Raw genomic sequence first — 24,344 nt, 5'->3', positions numbered from 1 at the left:
GGTGAATATGCCATCCATTTTGGCCATGTGTAGTTCATTTACATGAGTCACGATCAGACCTTCAGTTCAGAAAAAAAGGAAAAAATATCTACTAGAACTTTATTTTTGGAACCATTAATGCAAAACATGCAAAATAAAAAGTCATTTTCTGTGATCAACAAAATGATTGGTTCTTTATGAGTCATTCAGATGTTTATAAAGTTGACATCTAAACAATGTCTCAGTGACTAAAATTGGAATATGGTCAAAAACATCGGGCCAGATATGCAAACACAGGCACATAAGTCCATACTCAGTTACTTAGATAAAGCATACTTCAAAAAAAAGATTTCAGCTACCTGCAGCTCCTAGCAAAATCTTACTACAAAATGGATTGAGGATATTCTGTGTCTGAAAACTAGGCACCACTCAAGATGTTTTCGCTTGGTTACTTATTCATAAGGAGAAGTATGAAATTTTAAGGTCCAATATTCAATGCTGGCTACTATACTGAAATACTCATAATGAGGAGAATTAAACACGATTAGTGTTTTAGTCCTTAAGGTTATCTTCACTGATAAGACACCATAAACAATGTGAAAGTTAGAAAGCAAATCACTCTACCTCCTGTATAGTAGGAACATCAACAGCTGAGTGCACCAGCCTCCGATACATTGGGTGTTTGTTGTCCTTCCCTTTCTTGTTTAGATCTATAGCCTGAAAGGACCATGAGACAGTGCAAGTTATTACATTGAGAATCTGCTTAAAACATACACAAAAGATTAAAAAATTGCAATAGCTTGGAATATTTCAGGTAGGGAACACACAAAGCACAACTATTCCTCTACAGTCTTACACATTACATGCATCTCAAACCTGAAAAATGTCCATTTCAGAAGAGCTGACCCATGTCTTCAGAAGAGTTTATGCCCAAGGCATAAGCTATTCCTGCCAGAATGATACTACTCTAAGCAATGAGACATGATAAACGTATGTTGAAATACACACACTGCTTATGACAAGGGAAATAAAATGACACCCTCTTGTAGCCCTCCTTCCAGCACAGTCACACATGACCAACTGCAGTACATCCCCTACAGTGCAACCCAACACTTGCATAAACTTTCCTGATTCAGACTCACCCGCTCCTTCATACGAGAGACTATGAACCGCAGGTATGTGCTCATCTCTTGTTTGCTTGTGTTTTTCTTCTTGATACTCTGTCAAAGAAAAACAGGACCATATTATTATTTTAAATTTGACTTCAAAGTTCATCCATCAAAAATTTTATCAGCGTCACAACATTTTTTTGAAAAGGTAACTTTGGATCACAGTATATATCAAACATTTTTTTCTAGGGAAAATATTTTCTGGGAAATCAGTAACATTAACACATCATAACAATCATACGTGTTGCTTTGAATTATGAGGACTTCAACTATAGAATTACAGATTTTATTTCCACTTATATTCATACTATTTTGTCAAAACCTCTCACGTAAAAAAGTGTATTAGAATAAAGTAATGAAGAAAGGCATTTTAGGGAGTATTTTAATTATTATTTTTAATTAGCAAGACATTTATATTTTCAATAAAATAAGAAATAATTTAAAAAAATTATATCCATTACTATCTATAAATTATGTGCTTACTAGGCAAACAGACTCTGTCTAGGATGGACTCAAATACAGGATTGCTCTAGCCAGTAAAAACTCTTTCTATCGCTCAAGAAATATCGCAGTTATTATTTTTTGCAGTTCTTCCCTCATGAAATCTAATTCAGATTCTGGAGCACAGACTGCTTCTTTTTAGCAGTTCAGGACCCAGAACTTTTCATCATCTTGGACTAGTACAGAGTCTCACCCCCACCCTTCAAAGTCAATCCAGGCTAGTGGGAAGCAGAAAACATGCTGCTGAAAAGCAAGTGGCTCTCAGATGCCAAGTGTGCTGCTACAAACCAGCCTTTCCAACCTCTGGTCACAGCGGCTGTGCGTACAGCTCTGCGTGGCCTTACAACAACTAGCTGAAGAGTGCTATCTCCTCCTTGCTCTTGCCTACAAGAGTTCTCCAAAACAAAAGCGCAGTGAATCAACAGCATGGGTTCCAGGCTTATTATCCTGCAGTCATTCTCAGTCTCTATAAAAAATGTGTACTCCTCCTCGCACGTCTGAATATGCTGAGTGCCAAGCTGAGTTCTCCCTTTCTCATGCATCACATCACCACCTGTATGCAAACTGCGGGGACCATACTCTTTCTGCTACACCTGTCTCTTCAAATTTCCATGGTCTTTAGCAAGATCTGCACACTTATGCAGATGCTGCTTAGCAAACAATATTATTTATGATGCACAAGAAGAAACAGAATCCAGTTTTCTATGTCCTAATAGGTAGCTACGAGAGATGAGGCTTATGAACTATTTTAATCACTAGGAGTGTGTTACTTTTAACTGAAGCATTCATATCAGACCCTGAACATATAGAGGGAGGAGATATGTTGAGTACAGAGCAGCTACTGTTACATATTTACTTAGCAGAGTATAAGTTACACACTACTACAAAAATAAAGAAGAAAAAAAAAAAAGAAATTTGACCAAATCTCCTCTGCTTATATTCCTCATGAAAGACACTGACAACCCTGAAATCACAGGTTGGCCTTTGTGCTACAGCAAGCATGTAAGCTATTCATCTCAGGACTGTACTTACTACCTTCTTAAATTAAATCAAAATTGCACACAGCACTACCAAGGTAGGTGTTTATTCAATTGCTTAACGGTATGCATAGGATTATTTCAAACTGTGCTGAAATGTTTCTACCTCACCATAACATGGCATATGCTGTACTGTTAATTGCTTCTGCCCCATAACGATGAACCTACATGGGTACTTCAGCATGCAGAATACCACAATAGCTTGTTCCTGAGAGGACACTGCCACTATTAGGTAAAATGCAGTATTGTGGAAAGGGCCAGCAGCAGGGCTTTCTAACACTTCTATCACATTTAAGCATTATTTTCACAGTGTTAATCATCCCCAGACCTTCCGCCCAAACTCTGGAATGAGACAGACTTCTACTCTGTGCCGTATGTCTGAATCACCTTCTGTATGTTCACGTTGAAAGTAAACACGGCACGCAGCAGTCTGCCTTGAGAACGTGCACGATGCTTGCATTCAATTCACCTAGTCAGTTTTGCATAAAACAACAGTCCTACTCCAATGGAAACCTAAAGGTGCATTAAATTTTCTGCATTATGAAATGCCGCTGTCATATTGTCGTTTTAGACAAGAGAGTGCTGTGTGCTTGCTAATGACACAGCATTTTAACAGATTGAGACTTATTAGGACACAATAAAACTGACTTGCAGAGACTAGTCCTCTTTTTGTGACATGGCTCTGAATTTATCATCCAAGTATTTCGAAATTCATGTGAACCTTTTTTCATGCCTGCTGGGCAAGACAGTTTGTGAGAGAATGTGTTAAGATGGATGGTTTACAGATTTATCCTTCAGATTGTAATGAAAGAAAGATAGCTGCTTTTGTATCATTACTGATGTCAGCAATTAATATCATCCTAAGCACCAATGAAAATGATATAATTAGCTTGCCAATTTGGGCAAACTTGATTTTCTCCACTTTTCTTTCAATTCCCTACACTGATTTATTTTAAGAAAAAAATCGATCTTCAGGTTCTAAATATTGAAAGGTAATGAATTTAGGGAATAGAAGCCTACCAGCAAGCAAAATGTCTTTTTATGGCAAGGTTACTCACCCTCTGTAGAAAGTTACAATCAAACCACTTTATTCATTTTTCAGCAAAGATTAGCCCTCTAGGATGTACCACTAACACATTGTTTGGAAGATGGCTGAAAATGTGTAATTAAAAGAAAAGAAAACAAAATAATAAAAAATGAAACAATTATGTATTTTGAAGACTTGCAGTGTTCTTGGGGAAGCCAAACTCGAAAAACTTCAAGCAAGAAAATAGACAATATTAGGTGGGGCATAGATTTACATAAAATCTAATTGTTTTGCTCTGACACAATAAAATGTACCCACTTTTGGGCCCTTTTATAGCAAGAGTGATATAAAAGCAAGTACAAATGCAAATGAGGTCTCTTAATTTCCTACTTTGGGGAAAGGCAAACAATGATTATGGCTTGTGATTCTGTACAAGTGGTAAGATCCACTGCACATCCTTTCCCCCAGTCAGATCTACTGAGACACACTACTGCAACCCTTGCTCAATTACAAGTTTATTTCAAAGAGGCTGCTAAGACTCAGTTCAGCCCAAAGAGAAGTTTGAGGATCTTTATACTAGCAGATATACTCTTTGTAGGACATATCATGTTAATATAAGGATTGCACTTGTTCTGGCTGGGGTGGAGTTTATTTTCTTCACAGCAGCTGGTATGGTGCTGTGTGTCAGACTTGTGACCAAAACAATGCTGATAACACACTGATGTTTTAGTTATGGCTCAACAGTGTTTGCACAGCATCAAGGACTTCTGTGTTTCTCACCGTATCCCCAGTGAATAGTGTGCAGAAGGCTGGGAGGGGATACAACAAGATAGATGACCCAAACTAACCAAAGAGATACCCCATGCCATGTGACATCATGCTCAGCAATAAAAACAGAAAACCGAGTGTTTAGGGACATTAGCCATCTTTTGCTCAGCTAATAGCCAGCCTTTGTTTGCATCACTTGTTTTATTTTCTCTCTTCTTCCACTTCTCAACAAGTTTTCTTGCTTTTACTCCCGCTTTCCTCTTCTCCTACCCCACTAAGGGGCAGAGGGGGTGAAGAGAGTGAGCAGCTGTGTGGTGCTTAGCTGCCCACCAGGGTTAGGCCCCAGCAAGGAGGCATTTTAAATCACACCAATTTCTTAGAGAAATCCATGGCCTTTCCGCACTGAATCACAGTAAACTGAAAGGCTTGGTCAGGCATACATGTTTACATAGTGAATGCAGGAGTGAAGCCATAAACTTGACAACAGCAATCCTCATGTAGAAGATCCATGAGACCTGTAGGTGGAAGGCCATGGCTACAACCTAACTCTGCTGGTGGGTAAAGGAAATATTTTTATATGCTTTACTCACTGTGCCCCATCTATTTCTTAGAAGCTGGTACCTGAAGGTTGGATTTACATTGCTGTTGGTATTCAATATACCAAACTAATAATACTGCTTGGCTGTTAAAGAAGGCAGCAATACACTGCAGCCTGCAGGTGTGACTGTACGTAACAGTCACTTCTGGTATGCTTATAGTGCAGGAATTCACCACAAGACTACACAAGGCTGGTAGCAGCAAGGGGGACTTCCAAGCAAGGCCCTGTCCTGCAGGAGCAGTTTATAATGGCAGTGACTGTCCTTCGCACCCTGAGTTAGCATGTGGCTGTCAACTCCTGGGGTGACTAGGTCACTATGCTACAGTTTCTGCAATTTTCCTTTTGAGAAGGAAAAAAAATAGAGACTGCATGGTGTAGGTTTGAGAAGTGCAGAGTTAGTGGCAGCATTCTGTCTAGCTATAACCAACAAAATTACATTTTCTCCTTTCAGTCTCCCATTAACCAAATTTTTTCCCTTCCTCCCTCAACCATCAAGTGTGCACACACTGAAAAGCTCCATGTATGGGTGAGAAAAAGTTCAGTGATGGATTAGGTGAAGGCTGCTCAATGACAGATACACATTACTAAGTCACCAGTTCCATTTTCAGAAGCAATTCAGGTTTCCAGGGCTGCATCCACTGAGGAGAGCTATGTGTACAAATCTAACATTTATCCACTGTTGCTGTTTACAAACTCCCTTCTTCACCCACAGGCCCTCGGATTTTTTTTTTTTTTTAACTTTTTTTTTAGGGCTTAAATTTACAGAGGAATTTGGTGCTATATATGGAAAGCTTTACTTCTCTGCCATCCTCTCAAACTCTCTGCCCTGAGTTAGGCCCTCAGGTTTTCTGCACCAGTGAGAAAGTTATGCAGGCACAGAGGACGGGTCACAGAGCAACCAGAGCCCTGACAGGGAACAACAGCCTGATCACCAAAACCACTGCCTGGGAAGAACACAGCATAAGGCCTCCCTCCTTCAAGACTATATGCAGTTACATGAGACTTTTCAGACAGTTAGGTGCTTTTGGAGACATTACAGCTGAATCCACAAGTCAGTTTGTACGATGCTTTCAGTAGCTCTGAGTAAGAAGCACCACATAAATTAAATATGCTTTTATGTGCACAGAGAAGCTGGCAGGAGGCTCCTCTACGTGGAGGCTTCCCAGTTTTCCCACTACTGTGGGAAAAAATGCTTTATTAAGTATGTCCTATGCAGTGTCCAATTCTGCTGTCTCCCTGATTTACTTCAGGGGCTGTAAGGTGAACGGGAGAGGCCTGCTGAGCACGAGCACCTCGTCAGAGCTAGGCTGTGTGCACCAAACCAGGTGGTGCTACCATGGGTCCTGTACTAGGCCCTCCCTTCACCACCCAATTCACTGCTATTTGTTGTGTACAAATGCCAGGTGCTGTTTAGGGAATGTGTCATGCAGTTATCGTACTGGGTCTGGCTGGGGTAAGTTCGTTTTCTTCATAGTATCTCTGTGGCACTATGTTTTGGATTTGTGACCAAAACAGCATTGGTTACACAGGGATGTTTTAGCTGTTGCTGAGCAATGTAAGCTGTCAAGGACTTTTTATGTCTCGAGCTGCCTTGCCAGCGAGGAGGCAGGGGGCACACAAACAGCTGGGAGGGGACACAGCCAGGACAGCTGACCCCAACTGACCAAAGGGACATTGCACACCACAGGACATCAGGCTCACCAGTAAAAGCTGGAGGGAAGGAAGGGATAAGTGGTAACATTCATAGCTACACTGGTTGTCTTCTGTTAGACCCAATGGAGACCTGCTTTCCTGGAAAGGGATGCAATCTGCTGCTGGGAAGTCGTGAATGAGCTCCTTATTTTGCTTTGTTGGTGCGCACAGCTTTCACTTTACCTATGAATCTGTATTTAGCTGAACCCACAAGTGTTCTCGCTTCTGCTCTTTTAATTCTCTTCCCCATCCCACTGGGGGGAGGTGAGTGGGTCTTCAAGGCTCAGCTGCCTGCAGAGGTCAACCCACATGAGTCATCTAACAAACTCAAAGAATTTGCCTCTTCCATAGCACCCCATAAAGTCAACATAATTCTCCACATTCTCTCTTCCATTCTTGTATTTTATATTAGCTATTGTGACTGATCCCTCATCTAACTATTTGATCTGTTTCACTTGAGTACTCTTCATATTTCTACATTTGTAACCTTCCACTGTTTGTCACTCTCACTTGTCACATTATGTCTAATGTTGATTGTGAACTGCATGATGGTGTATTTTTTGTACCCTATGAAATGCTCAGCACAGTACCAGAACTCAGAAACAACCTATTTATAGAATATGTATCAGCACAGCATTTGATATCTTAAGATCTACAGTTTACTTCGCTTGCATACACATAAAACAGAGAAATACTGAACCACCCACTACAATAGATAAATTGGTTATAATTCTTTGTAAAGTACAAGCATGGGAGATCAATGCATGAGCAGATGACTGCAAAAAATTAACTAGGAGTCAAGTGAAACCATATGAATAATTCTTACTTTCTGTTTCACAAATAAAAATGTATTCTTCTGGGACAAACAAAGTAACTATGCAGAATTTTTCCTTTCAAAAAAGTACTTTATTTAATTATCTTTTAAAAGAAATAATCATAGTCAGTCACCCGACACAGGATCAGTTTTCTGCTATTCAGATTTTTGTATACATCTAATTTCTCAAGCAAAAAATTGAGTATTTTTGCAGTACATTCTGCACTTTTGAGGTGCTAAATTAACAACTAGAGCAAATTAATTTTCTGTTTTTATCTAACCAAAGAGCAGCAACAAATGTACAAGTCTTCTGCATCCTTCAGAGACCCAGTAAACTAAACCTGTACTGAATGGACCGTTCCAGCAGTGGGAAAAGTCTAATGTAATCTCTAAGCTCCCTTGATACCGTTCTCCTCTTGTGACCTGTCTACCAGGAATTTTGCTGATAATACCAATTTATTTCACTTAAGACAATGATTAGTCAGCAGCCAGGGAAAACTTTCAATCACCACAATGTGGTTTGAATTGAACTTTGTTTGACTCTTGTCTCCTGCTGAGAGTTATGTAGGGTACAAAATATTCAGATTGGTATGGTAAAGTTAAAAAAAAAAAAAAAAGAAAAGAAAAGAAAAAAAAAAGCCAGGAATTAGGCATTCTTGCTTATGGATGCAGTGTAGAAAAACTGCCAGCAGGGAAACAGAGTTCAGAGCACAGCTTGCAAGGAACTGTTATAAACGGTATGGGAGGAAAAATATTTTAAAATTATGAACAAATCCTTAGCAATGTCCTTTATACAGTGTTTCTGAGTAGTCAAGTGTGCAAGATAAAGCTGCACAGGTTGATTGAACCAGTACAACCAGCAATTGTGAAACGAATAACCCAAAGGCTTGCTGACCTTGGCAGCATTACAGAAGTAATCTTTACATAAGAATGAAGTGCTCTTAGATTATTTCTCCCAAAATATAAGGTTTCAAACATACTTCTATTTCACCTCTGTGAAGAGCTTTGAGATCCCCTGGTAAAATGTGCTATGTCCAGTCACAAGAATAAACCATATAAATATATGCATCTCTTTGTCCCAGCTATTACTTTTCTTGAACACACATATTTACTGCTGATAATGCAAAGTAAATCCCATTGCCCTTATGCAAGATAGTTAAGCTCTGTTATGTCCTCTGGATATCAGCCAGAGCTCTCTAAACTACCATAGTTTTTTGAGTATAGGCCTCTCTATCTCTTTTAAAATAAAATCAGAGCAGTCAGCTCCTCGGAAGGTGGGGGGAAAATACTGGAAGGACACTGCAACCTGACACCAGGATGCTAATTCCCATGACGAACAAGACCTTTCCCTTGCTTCCAGAGACTGTGCAAGTCCCAGTTTGCAAAATTAGGGCTTCAAATGAGTTGGATTAATTACCAGGAGAGTAGAAGATACAAGCACAAAGGGAAAAGGGATGCCATGGTATTCAGGATGGCAATATTCTTATAAGTAGGTTGATCATTATCTCAAGCACTGAGCAAGCCAAAGGTCTCTGGGGCAGGAAGTATGTAAGAGACCCTAAAACCTCTCCTTAGACTTTGTGTAATAAAAAGGGAACCAATATGCAAAAAAAAAAAAAAAAAGGAACATTGATTTTTGGCCTAAGTTTCATAGCTTTTTCTTAAAGGTAAACATTTGTTTAATATCACTGCCATAGAGGATCTCAAAGCTCTAGGATGAAGGCCAAACCGATCTCAAAGCTGACCCCTCTACATATTTGCGCATACTGCGTGCAGTGATTCAGCTCTTCCACCCTGATGACTTCCAAGACAGATGTTTTAAGTCACCATACAAGGTGGCTTAAAATGTCATCTAAAATTGTTTGTAAACTAGAATGGAGATGGGATCTGGTTTATCTAAGCATTTACAAGAGCTATCAATATTTATTATGAGAATCAACCGTTATTAAAGAGATTTATTTAAAAATCTAAAAGCAATTCTTCTATACATGACCATTTGTTGTTTTTAACAGAGGGAATATTGAGTAGCTAAATTAAATGATGGTATTTCAATGCAGAAAGATACAGTGCATGTCCTTATTCTTAACTGTTCCCTGCCACCACTATTTCTTACTTCCCTTTCACTTGTTGAGGCAGACTCAATTTTCTTATTTTCATTATTTCCTTAAACCCTCAGAGCTCCCAAGCTGAGGCAGAAGTGTCAGGTTTTTACAACTGGTTCTAAGGCAACAGCAGTCAGAAAGTATTGTTTTGAAACAAAACAATCCACATGTTTTAAAAAACTGCTTCTCTGCACTAGGAAGCACCCGAAGCCTTACACTGCTTGCAGCACAGAAGGTCGGTCCTCCACAGCTAGATCTAAGCTTTTACCAAGGGAGTTGGAGTTGGAGTTCCCCTCCAGCAAGCCAAGGCAGAGGGCAACTAGCAGACTTTTATGCATTTGAATACCAACAATTTTATTTTAATCATTTGTATGCATTTTTCCCTATTTAAGAAAGCCTAGAGATGTGGTTCACTGTGGGAGGTTATGCAGAAATGACAGCTGTAAGGAGATGTATCTGGCTGATTCAAGGCCAGGTACCAGCAAGCACTACCATGACAAATGTCTACTCTTCTAATAACGTGTAGTCAACATACCTGCTCATTCTTCTATGGTATATATGAAATAACTGTCTCCCTACCACATTTGTAAGAACAGCAATTGTAAAGAAAAAGCAGTATAGATACAGATGCTAGGGGTGAAATGCATATTGGCTTTTTTTGTGCCAATAAAATGCGCAGAAGTGAGAGGCAGGATTTCACCCCATGGTTTTAGATACTGCCATTGTCAGCAACATGATTATGGCTTTATAATGTGAAATATGATTCCAATAAAATATTAAGAATGCAGTCATCAAAATATAAAAAAAAAATACATTATGATTCATTAGAATGAGATTAAGTAAAAACAGTAGCATCTTATACAGCAATTTGTTTACTCGTGTTGAAGATTTCCACCATATCCTGCATTCATACATTGCATACATCCGTACACACATACCCACACAGTAATGTACTGTGTGCTTTCAAATGCATAAGTAAAACTTGCCGGAGTCTTCAAAAATAACCATCTGCTACATGCACCATATTTTGGTATCTCTGTACAGATGCTCTAGATATGTACCATTGTTTAAATATTTGGTTCTTTATCCATTAACCTGGCCAGACCATCTGGACACCTTAATGAAACTATTAATGAATATCAATCCTCTAATCAGCACATGAAAGCTCATAGGTACTCACCCTGCAAACTGGGCACTGCCAGTGACTACTGCTGTCTCTAAGCCTGAACTCATCAGACAAACACTTGGAATGATACACACGAAAACACAGGTCACATATCAACACCTCTCCAGGCAAATGGCATTCAAAACAATACCAGTCATGATTTTCTGTTTCCCAGTCCTACAAAAAATACAAAATATTTCGGTATGATATTCTGTCAAAATCTGCAGGAACTAAGAACAAAATTGATATGTCTTGAAATCCAGCAGCAATTAGACATTATAAACAATTTAAGAAGTATATAATGTTTAAAAAACAGGGGAAAATCTACATGCTTAAAGATCTTCATCAATTTAATACATACTAACTCCAATAGCATGTGAATGCCAAGTTTTAGTTTTTTTCAAGTGTCTGATTAGTAACATAATTTCAAATATGAGCTCTGTCCACAGTGAAAAGTGGGTTTGTTTTCTACCTTTGTGTAAAACACTGTTGTCAACCTCTCTGTATTAGACTACAAACAAAAGTTTGTGCACCTCAATAGACCATACCTACTTCCTTGGACTATTTCCTCTCGTTTTGATTGTTACAGTATATTGCCAACTGTAATATTCAGAAGGGTGGCCCCTTCCAGTCTTTACTCTCTTAAAACTGACAACTTTTCAGTATCAAAGTGTTGAGTCACAAGGAATAAATGAAATCATGAACCTATTACTGCAAGAAATGTTTCTGCTAAGCAATCCCAATACAATTCAAAAAATAGAAACAGTTTCACTTGCAGTGCCCAACAGCACTAGGCTTCTTCCTGAGATGTCCTACAGAAAACAAAGGATATGGTTCTGTTGATGCACAGATGTCTTTAATACACTCTTTCTTGAAAATTCAGCCCCAATGGCCAAATTCTGACCTTTGAAACATGTGCATAAGCTTTGCTGAAGTAAATGAGAGCAGCATGCGTATAATTTGGAGGAAGAATTTTGCTCTAGGAATCTGTAGTACTAAAACCAGACAGAATTGCCAGTGGCCACCGTTAAATGTTTGTGTTATCTGAAATGCCACACTTTTCCCTACACTTGGAAGACAAAATAACTGTCACATCTCAGATAAAACTCCCTACGCCTTTTAATGTCAAATGTCACTTTTCAATGGGTTCAGATCTCTGAAAAAATTTACTCCTGCTCTTGACTAAATTATCTTGATAAAAAACTGGCCAAGCTATGTTTAATGTCATGCTGTAAAGGTGGAGTTAGCAATTCCCACCAGTGGCCAGACCAGGCATCTGTGCCATCCTCCCTTTCCCATGGCTGGCAAGTGCTGTCACCTAGGTTGGGGTAAGAAGTGACACGAAGTGGAGCTGCCAGGCCCTTAGGCTGAAGAGCAGCTGTGTCGTGTAACTCGTCTGAGCAGAGCCCCCCACAAATAAATGAGATTTCAGGACAGCCTCAACCCAAATTGCCTACACTAAAGTTTATGCACCATGAATGTTGGGGCAGTAAGCTTAGGGAAATAAGAAAAACAAAACAAAACAAAACAAAACACAACAAACCCTTAATCTATGATTTTTAACTCAGAACTTTGCCCTCCTTTGTTGTTCAGATTAACAGTGTACCTTGACTCTTCTACCATTTTTTTTTTCTCATTTAATTTTATGTCAATTCTGTATACTTAAGAATGGCAAAACAATACCACTTAATTTGGCTATAAAGAACATATTCTCATTTCACCACATCTTTCCCCTTCCACAAAGTCCGGTGGCAGAACATGTTGGGAATCCTTTCTTTGAAATATTTTAGAAATAACTAAAGATACTGCATTGTAGATGCACTGGAATTCTCTGCAGATTTACAAAAATCAGGATAAAGTATTGCCTTAAAATTCTTTTATATTTAGTGTAATATTTATCTTCTTTATAAAACTACCAAAAAAAAAAAAAATCAGATAGCAATAAAAGGCCAATTAAGCAAGAAAGAGAATCAGTTTTGATTAAAGTTTTATCCAGATAAAAATCAAGTGGAGAAGAGCCCAATAGGTTCTGGCTACTGAGGAATTTTACCAAAGTATCAGGATTCCAGCATTTATTTTTTTTTTATTCGTACTAGTTACTTATTGGTAGATCCCAGATATTCCATTGTTAGGAAATATACTGGCAAAGAGACGTGGAATTTAATAAACATACGGAAATATATTTGCTGGCAAGAAAAATCATGCACTCAAGCCAGAAACCATGACGTTAAATAAAACACCAGAATAAGCTTCCCTCAGTATTCCCACTCCAAAGTTTTGAAAACATCATTATTTCTAAATATAATCACCTAGGATTTTCACGGGAAAGATTTTTAGTTTAATGCAGTATATTTAGTGCGTAAATATATATATACATAAAACATTCATTTATGCAATATATCGGTAAAGTTAATTAAGAAAATAAAAAAGATACATAGCCCTTGTGAGAAGCTATACTATTGACTTCAATAGCAAGGTCAGAGGCATTAATTTTGCTCCAACAGCAGTGCAATGTTACTGCTTCTCTTGGTTTACTTCGGTTTGGATGGGAGGAGAATGTGCTCCCAACAGATTTTATTTTATTTTATTTTATTTTATTTTTTTTTTTTTTTCATGCAGGAGGTCAGATTCATTAAAATAGCTCAAACTCTGACTGCCAGTGCTCGGGCTAGGCCAGGTCAAAATGCTCCGCCAGCTGCAAACCCGGTTAAGTCTGCATTTATGAAACACACCACCAGGTGTCATCAGCCACTCCGAAAATGACTGATTAAAGGGCAACCATTGTAACAACATCTTGAACTGTAACGTGTGAGTAACCACTTCCAGCCCCCAGGAGAGAGAAAAAAATCAGCAAACTATATACATACATAATGTAGACTAAACTCGGAATTGGAAGTGATGTGGATGATGGTGGTGGTTAATAGAGGAAACTAAGCTATCCTAATGGAAGACAGAAACGTAATAGAAAATATGACAGAATTCAAAACCACATAGTGCAAAAATTGTTCACCTTGTTTTTTGCTGCTGTCTGGGAAAAAGGCTGCATACCGTAGGCCTTTCAAAATAAAAACAAAACAAACTTGTATCTATACTGTGATCCATCCGATTATCAGGATATACACAAGGCTAGAAAGAATTCATGCACAGTGACCAGGAAATCAATCTGTTACTTCTAACATTTGGTTGCAAACATTTCCTCCTGCATTTCTTCAATGCTACCTAATGCTTTAACCAAATTTTGTTTCTTTTCAACATCCCATGTACCTATATAATTAAAAGAACCCAGCACCCCATCTTCTGCCCCATATATACACCCACCACCAGACCAACTTAAAAATCTTCAAGAATATTCATTATTGTTAATTAACGCACCCTCTTTGATACATAAATCTGTGTTGGGCATCTCAAAAAGACCCCTGTTTTTAATTTACCATGTAGGCAGTGACCCCAACAAAACCAAAGCAACGTTTCTTCAGTGCATACGAACAAAAATTAAATTATCGCTTTCTCGACAAGACTCACGGTCCTTATTTTTTTTACAAAAGGTGACACATTTTCCCAGGGCCATGCAGAACAAAGGAAGGATCTCCGCCACAGGGGCTCAATTTGCCAATCTCCTCATTCCCGGAGGAAGGGCAGGGAAAGCCCCTTGGGTCACGGTGCTGGCAGACGAAGGGAATCCTCCGCCGGCAGGAGCCGGCTGCCCAAGCTCAGCTGCACCCAGAGACTGGCTGCAACCCTCCGGAGGGCGCAGATTTGGCAGCAGAGCTGCATAGCTCAGATGTACCAGGAGGCCTTCCCCCTCATTTTACTCAGCTGTCCATCGCATTTGTAGATATATGCATAGCGGGGCAGCAAATGTCTGTTTGGGGGATTGTATTTGATAGCCAAAGAGCTATGCTCTGTTAAGCAGAGTGGGATCTGGTGGTGATATGGGTCACTTGTGGTCACTTGTTCTTTACATTCAGATCAGTCAAACATGGTATCATAAAGGTCACTTTGCGCTGACATGAACAGCAGTTGAAATTTCTCAGCAACAAGAATGAAGCAATGCAACAATTCTGAAATACAGCTTAATTGATGACTGACACATAAGCTTACTTTTCTGTGATTTGTCTTAAGTTGGTTGTCTTAAAGCAAATACATAAATTAATTCTGGAAATACAGAAAAATAACATGGGACAGAAAATGTCAGGCTATCCAGAACATTTGACAATTTAAATACAGATAAACCCAACAGAAAAGAATGAATCATCATGTCGTAGCCTTTACTGTAAAATAAAATATATAGTTGTTGTCAAGGAAAAGAATAATTTTAGTGCATAAAGAAAATGTCCATTATAATGCAAATGTACATGGAAAAGAAATGCTTACTCATTAGTAATGGAGATTTACTTAGCTGTAATTGAAATAGGGAATCTGTATGTTGGAGAATGTGACAATCTGCTGTACAATTAGCATACCATTAAGTAGGAGATGTGAAGCACATACTGACAGTGAAATTAACAATAACTTAGAGGTCACAACTGGAACAATTAGGTCACTCCCATACCTTACCAAGCCCGTAATTATTGAAGAAAAAAAGAAAAAAAAAAAGTAAAAACAAACAGTACATTTTTATTTTCCTATAATTTATAAGTAGTCATAGCACATGAAAACAATATAACCTCCTCTTTAGATTCTGTCTAAAAGGACCACTTTGCCTTTTTATAATGCATATGCCATTAACATAACTCATTTCTTACCTGTTAATCTGTTTTCTCCAAGTCCCTTAATGGTAGCCCAGATACTCGGTAATAAGTCACTCTACTATCAGGTGGAGAGAGGAAAAGGGAGGGGGAAAAAAAGCAAAACTCTATTCTTGAAACTCCCCTTTATGGGGATTTGCTGGCTTCACACTGTTGAACTAGATTTCCCAAGCCATCCAAATTATGGCTATCCTTTGGACCCAAACAGTAAGCTAAAAAAAAAAAAGGGGGTCACATAGATGGGAAAAACAATTATAAGTCAGTTACTTCTTTGGCGCAATCATGTTTATTTATGAATAACATACATACAGTTCTGTTGTCCTAAATTCAGTATGACGCAAACGAAGAAAAGCACTTTCCATGGAGCTCATGGTTCCCAGCCTTTTCCTGTGTGGCACTGTGTCCCATAGCACTCTTTCAACTTTTTTTTTTCCAGGTGTTCTGTTTCATGTGCTTCTTCAGAGTTTCTTTGCTGCTTACCTATGTGCTGCTGTGGTGTTTCCCAGTAACTCTCATACACACTCGTGCACACACAGCTCCTTTCGGATCACTGCGTTTTTATTCAGACCTACCTGTGTGCAAAGTCCTGGTCAGCCCTGTAGTGTCTGTGCTTTAAACAGTCCCTACAGGTCCTGCTGTCCAACTAATAAAGAACTTAAAACAGCTTTTTAAACATTTAGTCTAGAGGAAGAGTATTAGCGGATACACTGCAAGATTTCACCCAGACCTTATCATAACAACACTTTTGGTCTGTCACAGTACAGGAATCTAGAATGGCAACGAGGTCCACGCCAGCAGAAAGAAGTCATTTCCAAAATAAAACCTATTTGAAAATAGTAGCATGCTATATTTATTTAAAGACATTTTGAAATCGCCAATCCAAAACTTTAGTGGAATATTTTCCTGATTATTCTGTAACCTTTTCAAACTAGAAAGAATCTCAATGAGTGAGTTCCTACAATTCCTCTGACATCTAATGAGATAATTGGGCCATGCTCAATTTAAAGACGTTATTCCTGAGGCAAATGTTCTGGATTCAGTTTCTTCAGGGGTATTTCAGGATTCAGGAACAGTCACAAGGAATGCTTCTTTCCTTTGATTCCTTCAGCTAAGAGAGAAGCTTTTAGAGTTTTGGATTCTGCTGTTCATGTCTCTTAGTTGGCTTTCAGTAACTCTTCATCAGAATCAAACAGAAGTTGACTACCAGTCTGTATCAAGTAGACAGATAGATCAAAGGAAATGCCTCCCACAAGGACTACACATTCCTTTCTCACATCTTGCATTTTGCAACCTATATCCATCATCATCTGCTGCTGGGAAGAACTTCCTATCTTCTGTACTTAATCTTTCATATTTCAAACTTCCTGAGGAAAATGGAAAGCCTTTGTTATGATAGCAAGAGCTGGTACTGCATTCTAGCATGTATATGTCTACAATACCATCACTCAATCAATCTTTTCTTCACTCAGTCCTCTCTGTAAGAGGTCCCAGGGCATGCTGCACCTGTGCACCCATTCACTTTAAACAAAACCCCAAAGCAATAGCTATTTCTAAACAAATTTTCCATTGTTAATCTACCAATTCCTTTCTGTCTTTTTTTCAGGCAGCATCTGAGCTTTTCCCAACCAAGCTTTTTGACTACACATGAGCTTTGTATGGGTAATTGTTAAAACTTTGCAGTGTATTTTTCAGTCTTGATGATTCACAATTGTAATAAACTACTGTAGGGGTGCACTATCTACAGCACTCCTGTCCTCCAGTACAAAACCTGAAGGAAATGCATCTTACTTACACGTTTGCTCTAAACAGCTACTACACGCTTAAATTATTGGTCTGTGCATCGACACTTCTCTCAGAGCATAAATATCTGAATCTGTCCCATACCAAAGCACTCTGAAAGGTGTGCAGACAAGAGCAGGTGCAAGAGCCCTTAAGGACTGCGGAAATGCTAAATAAACCATGCTCAACCTTGTAGTGTCTCCCACTATCCACTGGTTTTGCACTGCTGTTGAACTTCCAAGTGACTGCTCTGTAATAAAAGGTTTACAAAATGTGCTGTTTCATCTATGGAGCTGGACAAGGCAGATCCGTACTCCTTCCTTCAGAGGAAGACTAGCAGTTATGCACCTAGTACAAGCACAGTTTCCTCTTTTTTAAGCATGCTGTATCTCACTGGGTATAGTCCCCAGTAAGAAATCATACCACGAATCACGAGCAGATACCTTGGTTTTCAGGCAGACAGTATAGTGCATTAAATGCTACCTGGGTCTAACAAACACAACGCGTCATGGAGCACCATTCCCATTGTTTTCAAACACAGTGGAGACAATGCATATGTTTTTCTCCACAGGTCCTAGCCTGCTGTGAGGTCAATCTTCCTCCTGCCCTTTGGGTCAGCCTTCTCTTCATGACACAACATCCTCAGCTCCATCTATTTCTCAGCAAGCAAGAATCCTCCTGTAAACTTGCATTCAGTACCCCACTGAATCTGCTCTTCTCTTTTCTTCATCACAACGACGGATAAGGCTCAGAACTGAAGAAGGCAAGATTAATTGCTTGATGGCTCAGAGGACTTATCCATCTCTGCAGCAGGTAAATAGCGAGCTAGCTGTTTAATAAAGTATTTCCCTTTTATCATTGCTGTACAGGATCCATACTTGATCAGGATGATGGCTTTACAAAGATAAAGCTTCTTAGATATCCCATGTTTTACATGTAATGTTAGAGTAAATTCAGCATCAAAGTAAGCTCATTTTCTCCCTAGCAGTTTCCTTGTATATACGTATTTACTAAACACATTGGCTCCTGTTTTGCTTGGTATTTTTTTCCTGCTGCTTTTGCTCATCAGAAGTGCTCAGCAAATAAGGAAGCATCCATCTCTCCTTCAAAGCCAAAAAGATGTCAGCAGCTAGAATCCCTTTATGAAAATTGTTTCACTTTATCTTCTCCTTCCTTTTCTAAAACCTTACTGCAGCAAGTAGCTACAATGATCTGTGCTTTTACAGACAGGATAATCTGTCCATTGCAAATCAGTTGCCTTTTTATAGATCCTCTCCTTTGATGACCTGGGCTTCATCTTTAAAATGGATTTCTACAAACTGACTTTGCAGGACGCTTTGTGGTATTCATTACTTACACTTTATCACAAAAAGAAATCCAAAGCAATAATGACTTCATATGTCCTCACAACTACCTAGACATCTTGCTTAACCTCAAGTACTTTATTTATTTATTATGGCTCATTTTATACGGATTTTCAGAATATCAGCCAACAACTAATTTGTTCCATTATTTTTAATTTATCTCACTTTAGAAATCATTTTTATCCTGAAAAGAGCATAAAATCATCAGTCAGGAGGAGACAGACCAAAATCTCTTTCTCCGTAATATGTATTAAACACAGATGCATTTATAGGCTCGTGATAATCCATTTTCATTTTCTTCACTGATAACTGCTTCCAGTTCTGATGCACACATGCAAGAAGACTCAGGTTCTGCAGTGAATTCCAGAGCCTCTCCGTACTCTTTTGGCTTTCTTTCATTGAGCTTAATCTGCAAGCTCAAGTTCGTCTAATTAATTTATTGCCAGTTTGTCTTAGAAGTCTTCTGTTTCTGGCATGAAACCACCGAAGTCTTCTCTGGATTCCTGCCATGACAGGTAGATTTTTATTCCCTCTCCTACCTTGTAGTTAGGTTCTGGCCAGTTCAAGGTGATTGGTTCCAAAGTACAGAGCCAGTCTCTAACTCCCAGAGCTAACCAAGAAGGGAACTTTTTCTAAGAAGTATACTAGCATGCCAGCAGCCAAAACAACTGCTAAAATCCCTCTGTGTTTATCTTCTCAGCCTATAAGCTGTGTTCCTGAAGCAATGAATAAATCTCAGTTTCCCTCCCCAGAAGATCACGTTTGGGTAGCAGTAGTATCCATTATTTGAGGTGAGGCAATGCAAGCATTCTCCTCCAGGATATTAGAAAGAGAATATGATCTTAAATGAAAATATTTTTTTCCTTCTTCGTGTTCCAAGTGAGTTCAAGGTTAATAGAAACTTGCAACTTATCTGCTCAGAAACTGGATTCACTTCTGCTATTAATGTCACCATTTCTTACTTAGGTTGAACCAAGAGGAGGTTTGTAGGCTATTTTCATTAGGGAGATAAATCAGTGATGGAGTGAAGTATTTATTAGGTGCAGTGCCTTTTATTTCCACATTATGTATGTGAAGGTTTTGTTCCCTTTAGACACAGGATGAATCCAGATCAGGAAAAAAGAAACAAAAACCAAAAATCAATTGCTATTTCCTTGTAGTTCCAAGTCTCTTCCCAAGAAGCACTGTGCACAAAAGGGCTTGCCCTCCACTCTTCTTTCTTAGCATATGTTTACATCGCTTTCCTGGCCATATCTTTTCCATGAGATTTTGTAGTGTTTTTCCAGTTGATGTTTCTGCACACAGTTTCCTCAAACAATAGTCCAACCTTTTTTATCTGAACCAACAACAAAACTTCCTACACAACTCGCTTAAACCTCCAATTTCTTGTCTTTTTCCCCTGTGCCATAGGTGTGGCTGGTATGGCTCCAGCTGTCAGTGATATGAAAGAATGAGGTCTGCATTTATTGTGAATGAAGCATGAATGTTAACAAGTTAATCAGCTTCAACAAAGCCTCATTCAGTGACCAGCATGGCATCACAAGAACCAAAGTAACTGCCAGAGATGCACAGCATTTTGCATCCACGAACTGAATTAAAACAATGCTACCACGTCAGGGTTGGCACAAAAGAAGTGAAAACAACAACAACAACAAACAAACAAACAAAAACCCACAAAATGCATATTTTCAGAACACACTCAAGATGGGCTGGTCTAAGTCATCTAATCCATTAAAATTGTTTGAGTCCCATGGGGGAAGCATTACGTGGACTAGTGTGACTAGTCTGCCTCAAACCTGTAAGCAAATTACCATTCTACTAAACACCCTTTCAGGCAGCAAAAGCATTTTGTGAAATCTGTGAACAACAACATCAGTATCTCAACTACAGCACAGTGACTGAAAACCTTAAAGAAGAAGACAGCATTAGATTGACTGAATTTTTAACAGTCAAGTTGGTAAAGCTGGGAGATGCGAGCGAAGATACCGATGGGATTGTTCCACCAGTTTAAAAGAAGTATCATCTCTTAGATATGCAATAAAGTGGACTCTTCTAGTGTTGTCTTTCGTAGTGGGAAGATCCTCAAACAATGTGAACTTCTACACTGACATTCAGTAGGTACAGGTACTCTTTTTAGGGGATGAAAACTAAGGAGGGTTTGGAGGGAAGATGAGTGGAGGGAAGAAATACTCCTGAATGCATGGGAAAAGGAAAATAAAGTTGGAAAATAATTGTTCATGATTCTTAACCTGTCTGGGGAAAGAAAGGCCACTGGAAAGACAGCGAGGCCATTCTCATGAGTTGCATGCTAACAGTCCTAATGCAAAGACAAAAGAGGGTCTTGGCTTCAACACAGCAAGAGTGTAATAATATTTCTCATATGTGGGACTTCTGAGTTCTAATTTGCTTCTCAAAGACAAAATAGTCCATGCTTTGATGACTTGAAAAAATTTGTTTTTCTGAACTTTTACAAATGCACACCAGGATATTACACTAGTGGACACTTATTTTTGGCTCAGTAATAAACAGAATTTTACGCTAGTGCACTTTATGATAATAATTTCCTAGAAAAATCATTTGCTTTTAGTGCACAATGATTGATATGATGCTGTTCTCTTGGCAAAGTAAGCTCTGAGTGATGGGTCCTTAAGAGGATGAAAAGACAGCAAAGAAAGAGTCAAAGACCCCCAGATGCTCATTTCCCTTGAGTGCCCTTGTGTGACCATACTGATAGGTGCCCTGAGCCTCAAAGCCTCCTCATACTTTCCCTGAGCTGTTGAATAAGAGATGGAAGCCAGTCTGAACTTTTGTCTCTCAAAAGTACCTTCATTAACTCTTTGGATCAGTGAATAGCAGATGTAAAGAACACTGGTTCTTTCAAAATAACTAAGAATCCGTCTGGAAAGTTCCAGCCTGGAAAATCCCCAGTTGGTTACAACATGAGAGGAACAATAACTGTCATGGTTTGGTCTGCGTTTGGCTTTGGATCAGTGAATTCATACAGGACTTCAGATTCAAGGCAATACAGATGGAGAAGACAAATAGATGTTTTTTTTAAAACATTGAAGAAAATTTTTCTTCATTTGGTATGACATGTTCTTCCTCTTTGTGCTCTCTAGTAGTAAGAGCATTCGTGATGAAACCACTGGCTGTCACTATTGCTGTTTCATATTATCCTTCTGCCCCTAACTGAAATGAATGGGATGCACATTAAAATCATTCCTCAGCCTAGTTAGTTAGAAGCCCCCGGCTTGCGAGCAATAACTGGTAGCTATGTAGTTGTTTTGTTTTGTTTTAAATTTAAAATGGATTTGATGCTGTAAAAGATTGAAACCCTCACAGTGACCACTCTTAAGCTTTTCACAATTATCTTCATATTTATGGAGAGACTCAAGATGACATAGCCAGTTCAAAACAGCTTCTGGCTACCTAGCATAGAAAAATCAATACAATTACAAAAGCAATTAAGCATAGCGAGTAAGAAACCCAGACATTGCTCAATCTAAAGCAATTTACATTAACACAAACATAACAAACAAAATACTCCTTTCCTGTAGATTGATCCTAGCAAAAATGAAGCGGCAGCACATCAAATCACAATAATCACGGAGTGTGTGCCTAGGGTTAACAAAATAACCTACAAAACTCACGGTGCTGGCAGTGGGTTACAACAAAGGTTAAAATGATGGTAAAGCAGACAGTGTGAAGAGATGGATTATTTAGACAGACTCGAGACTTGAACATATCCGGAGTTACGTGGAGCAAGCACCAGTACTTTCTAAATACAAAATATCAGAAAATCCCCAGTATGAGTTGGCAAGTTCTGAATACAGGACTGGGGAAAATCACATTCTTCTAAGGTTTTCTTCAAACAGGATAGCAAGCAAACTGCCCTTCCAAATAGCATGCTCTTACACTAAACTAAAAAACCTTTACAGGGGAAGAATTGGAGAGACAACAATTTAGAGATTCAGAGAGGACCAAGTGCACAGAAAAATAATTGCAACTAAAGCCCAAAGTCAGACTTAACTGGCCATAAGAGTTGCTGGCTCTTTCCATAAGCAATCATTTAAATGATCAGAAAATAGACCTCTATAAAAGAGTGATCTCTCAAAAACATGACTACCTTAGACTTATTTTGGCAGTGAAGAAACAGCTCCAAGTGCCTTAACTAAGCATGAAGCCTTGCTCTTCACATCTCAGTAGAGAATTTGGCCACTATGAACTTTAAACCACAGCAGTGCTATGAGATATGTTGCATTCAAATGCAAACAATGGAACTTGTGTTACTAACGGATCTCCATTTTAGAAGAACACAGTATTGTCTGGCTTTATGAACACGTGTAAATTGAAATTATACATTCATAATGCCTCTCGCTGGGTCACTGCAGTTTTATGACTTTAATCATGAGGAGAAGAATTAGCACATTAAATGCTGAAAATAGCTCCATGCACACTGTCTGTAGAAAAATCAAAAATATGTAAATGAGTAAGACATACCAACACTAAGAACTATAGCTAAACCCCCACAAAGCTACATGGCATTGGTGCTTTAATTCAATTTCTTTCATTAGGATTAGACTGACCACTATTTTACAAAGATAGAAGTACATAAAAATCATGGCATGACTAAAAACATAAATGAATAGGTAAGGACATTCATTACTATTTTCTTCAACAACTATACTCCCCTTGTATTTATCATTGCATTGACAACATCATTAACAACACTCATTTGCATTTTTTTTCCTAAACCCATAGAGCAAAGAGATCATTTCTTTTTTGTTCAAAATAAGTAACACTTCCAAATTCCAAAAGTTCTGTGAGAAATAGAAATAAAGCTTTTAAAAAGGAAAAGTAAATGTCCATTACCAGATTTCAGGACTGACATTTTCCTTGCAAGGCAAGAAGCTGCAGAGATTTTGTTGAATTGCATAATAATGTCATTGACAAACAGTGAAAATGCAAAATTACTAACTAAAATGCTGGATAACAATGGAAAATAATTTCTTCTCTCATTTATTTTGTGTCAAATGCATTAATCATCTGCAAGATGAGAAAGCCTGTAAGATGAGAACACATTTTGAAAATTTGCAAAACATCTGTACAGATGGTAAATGAGCAAACAAAATGAATACCTGCACAAGCCCAGGAAGTAAAGTATTTGCAGCCAAGTTCTTGCATAGCTACCAAAACTTCAATATTTGTTGGCATATAGTATGTTTGGCAACTGACTCCATACATTAAATTAGTTTTAGTAACATCTATAAAAATCTCTCTCCTATATATGTCTGAGAGAAAAAGAGGACAATTTTATGTCATTTTAAATCTGATCATTCTTTGTTTCCAGCTCATCAGAACATTCATTTCATGACTGTCCCTTTTGAAAGGGCCTCCTCCTGATGCCCCCAAACGGTTTAATCTTTGCACATCAGCTAGCTCTTTTGTATGACATGTCTGAGTACAGGATACTTTGCTTCTTCTTCGCTTTTTTTTTTAAAACCACAGCTTCATCAACATATTGATAGAACAATGATAACAAAATAGCATTTTTTTTAAACACTTTCCTCTGAAGGCTGAAAGTTACCCTGTCAGAGATCA

At 38.5% G+C, this 24,344-nt stretch overlaps 1 protein-coding gene across 5 annotated transcripts in view; it reads right to left on the bottom strand.

Annotated features, from left to right (window-relative positions):
* ZMYND11 (zinc finger MYND-type containing 11) overlaps positions 1 to 24,344 on the bottom strand; it is a 107,230-nt gene that overhangs the window by 17,940 nt on the left and 64,946 nt on the right. For 3 of the 5 annotated variants that reach the window (XM_084511382.1, XM_084511381.1, XM_084511384.1), the window contains 4 exons: positions 13,863 to 13,907; positions 10,868 to 11,029; positions 1,122 to 1,199; positions 604 to 696 (listed from right to left, as the gene is read on the bottom strand). In XM_084511382.1, the coding sequence (XP_084367508.1) occupies positions 604 to 696; positions 1,122 to 1,199; positions 10,868 to 11,029; positions 13,863 to 13,907 (378 nt within the window). The remainder of the gene's footprint in view (positions 1 to 603; positions 697 to 1,121; positions 1,200 to 10,867; positions 11,030 to 13,862; positions 13,908 to 24,344) is intronic. The other 2 variants (XM_084511383.1, XM_084511385.1) reach the window with 2 other exon arrangements.

This window comes from Aythya ferina, assembly GCF_964211825.1.
Source record: "Aythya ferina genome assembly, chromosome: 2".
In the NCBI taxonomy this organism is placed as follows: domain Eukaryota; kingdom Metazoa; phylum Chordata; class Aves; order Anseriformes; family Anatidae; genus Aythya; species Aythya ferina.
The sequence above is the reverse complement of the archived record's forward strand: the minus strand, read 5'-3'. Positions and strand labels throughout refer to the sequence as shown.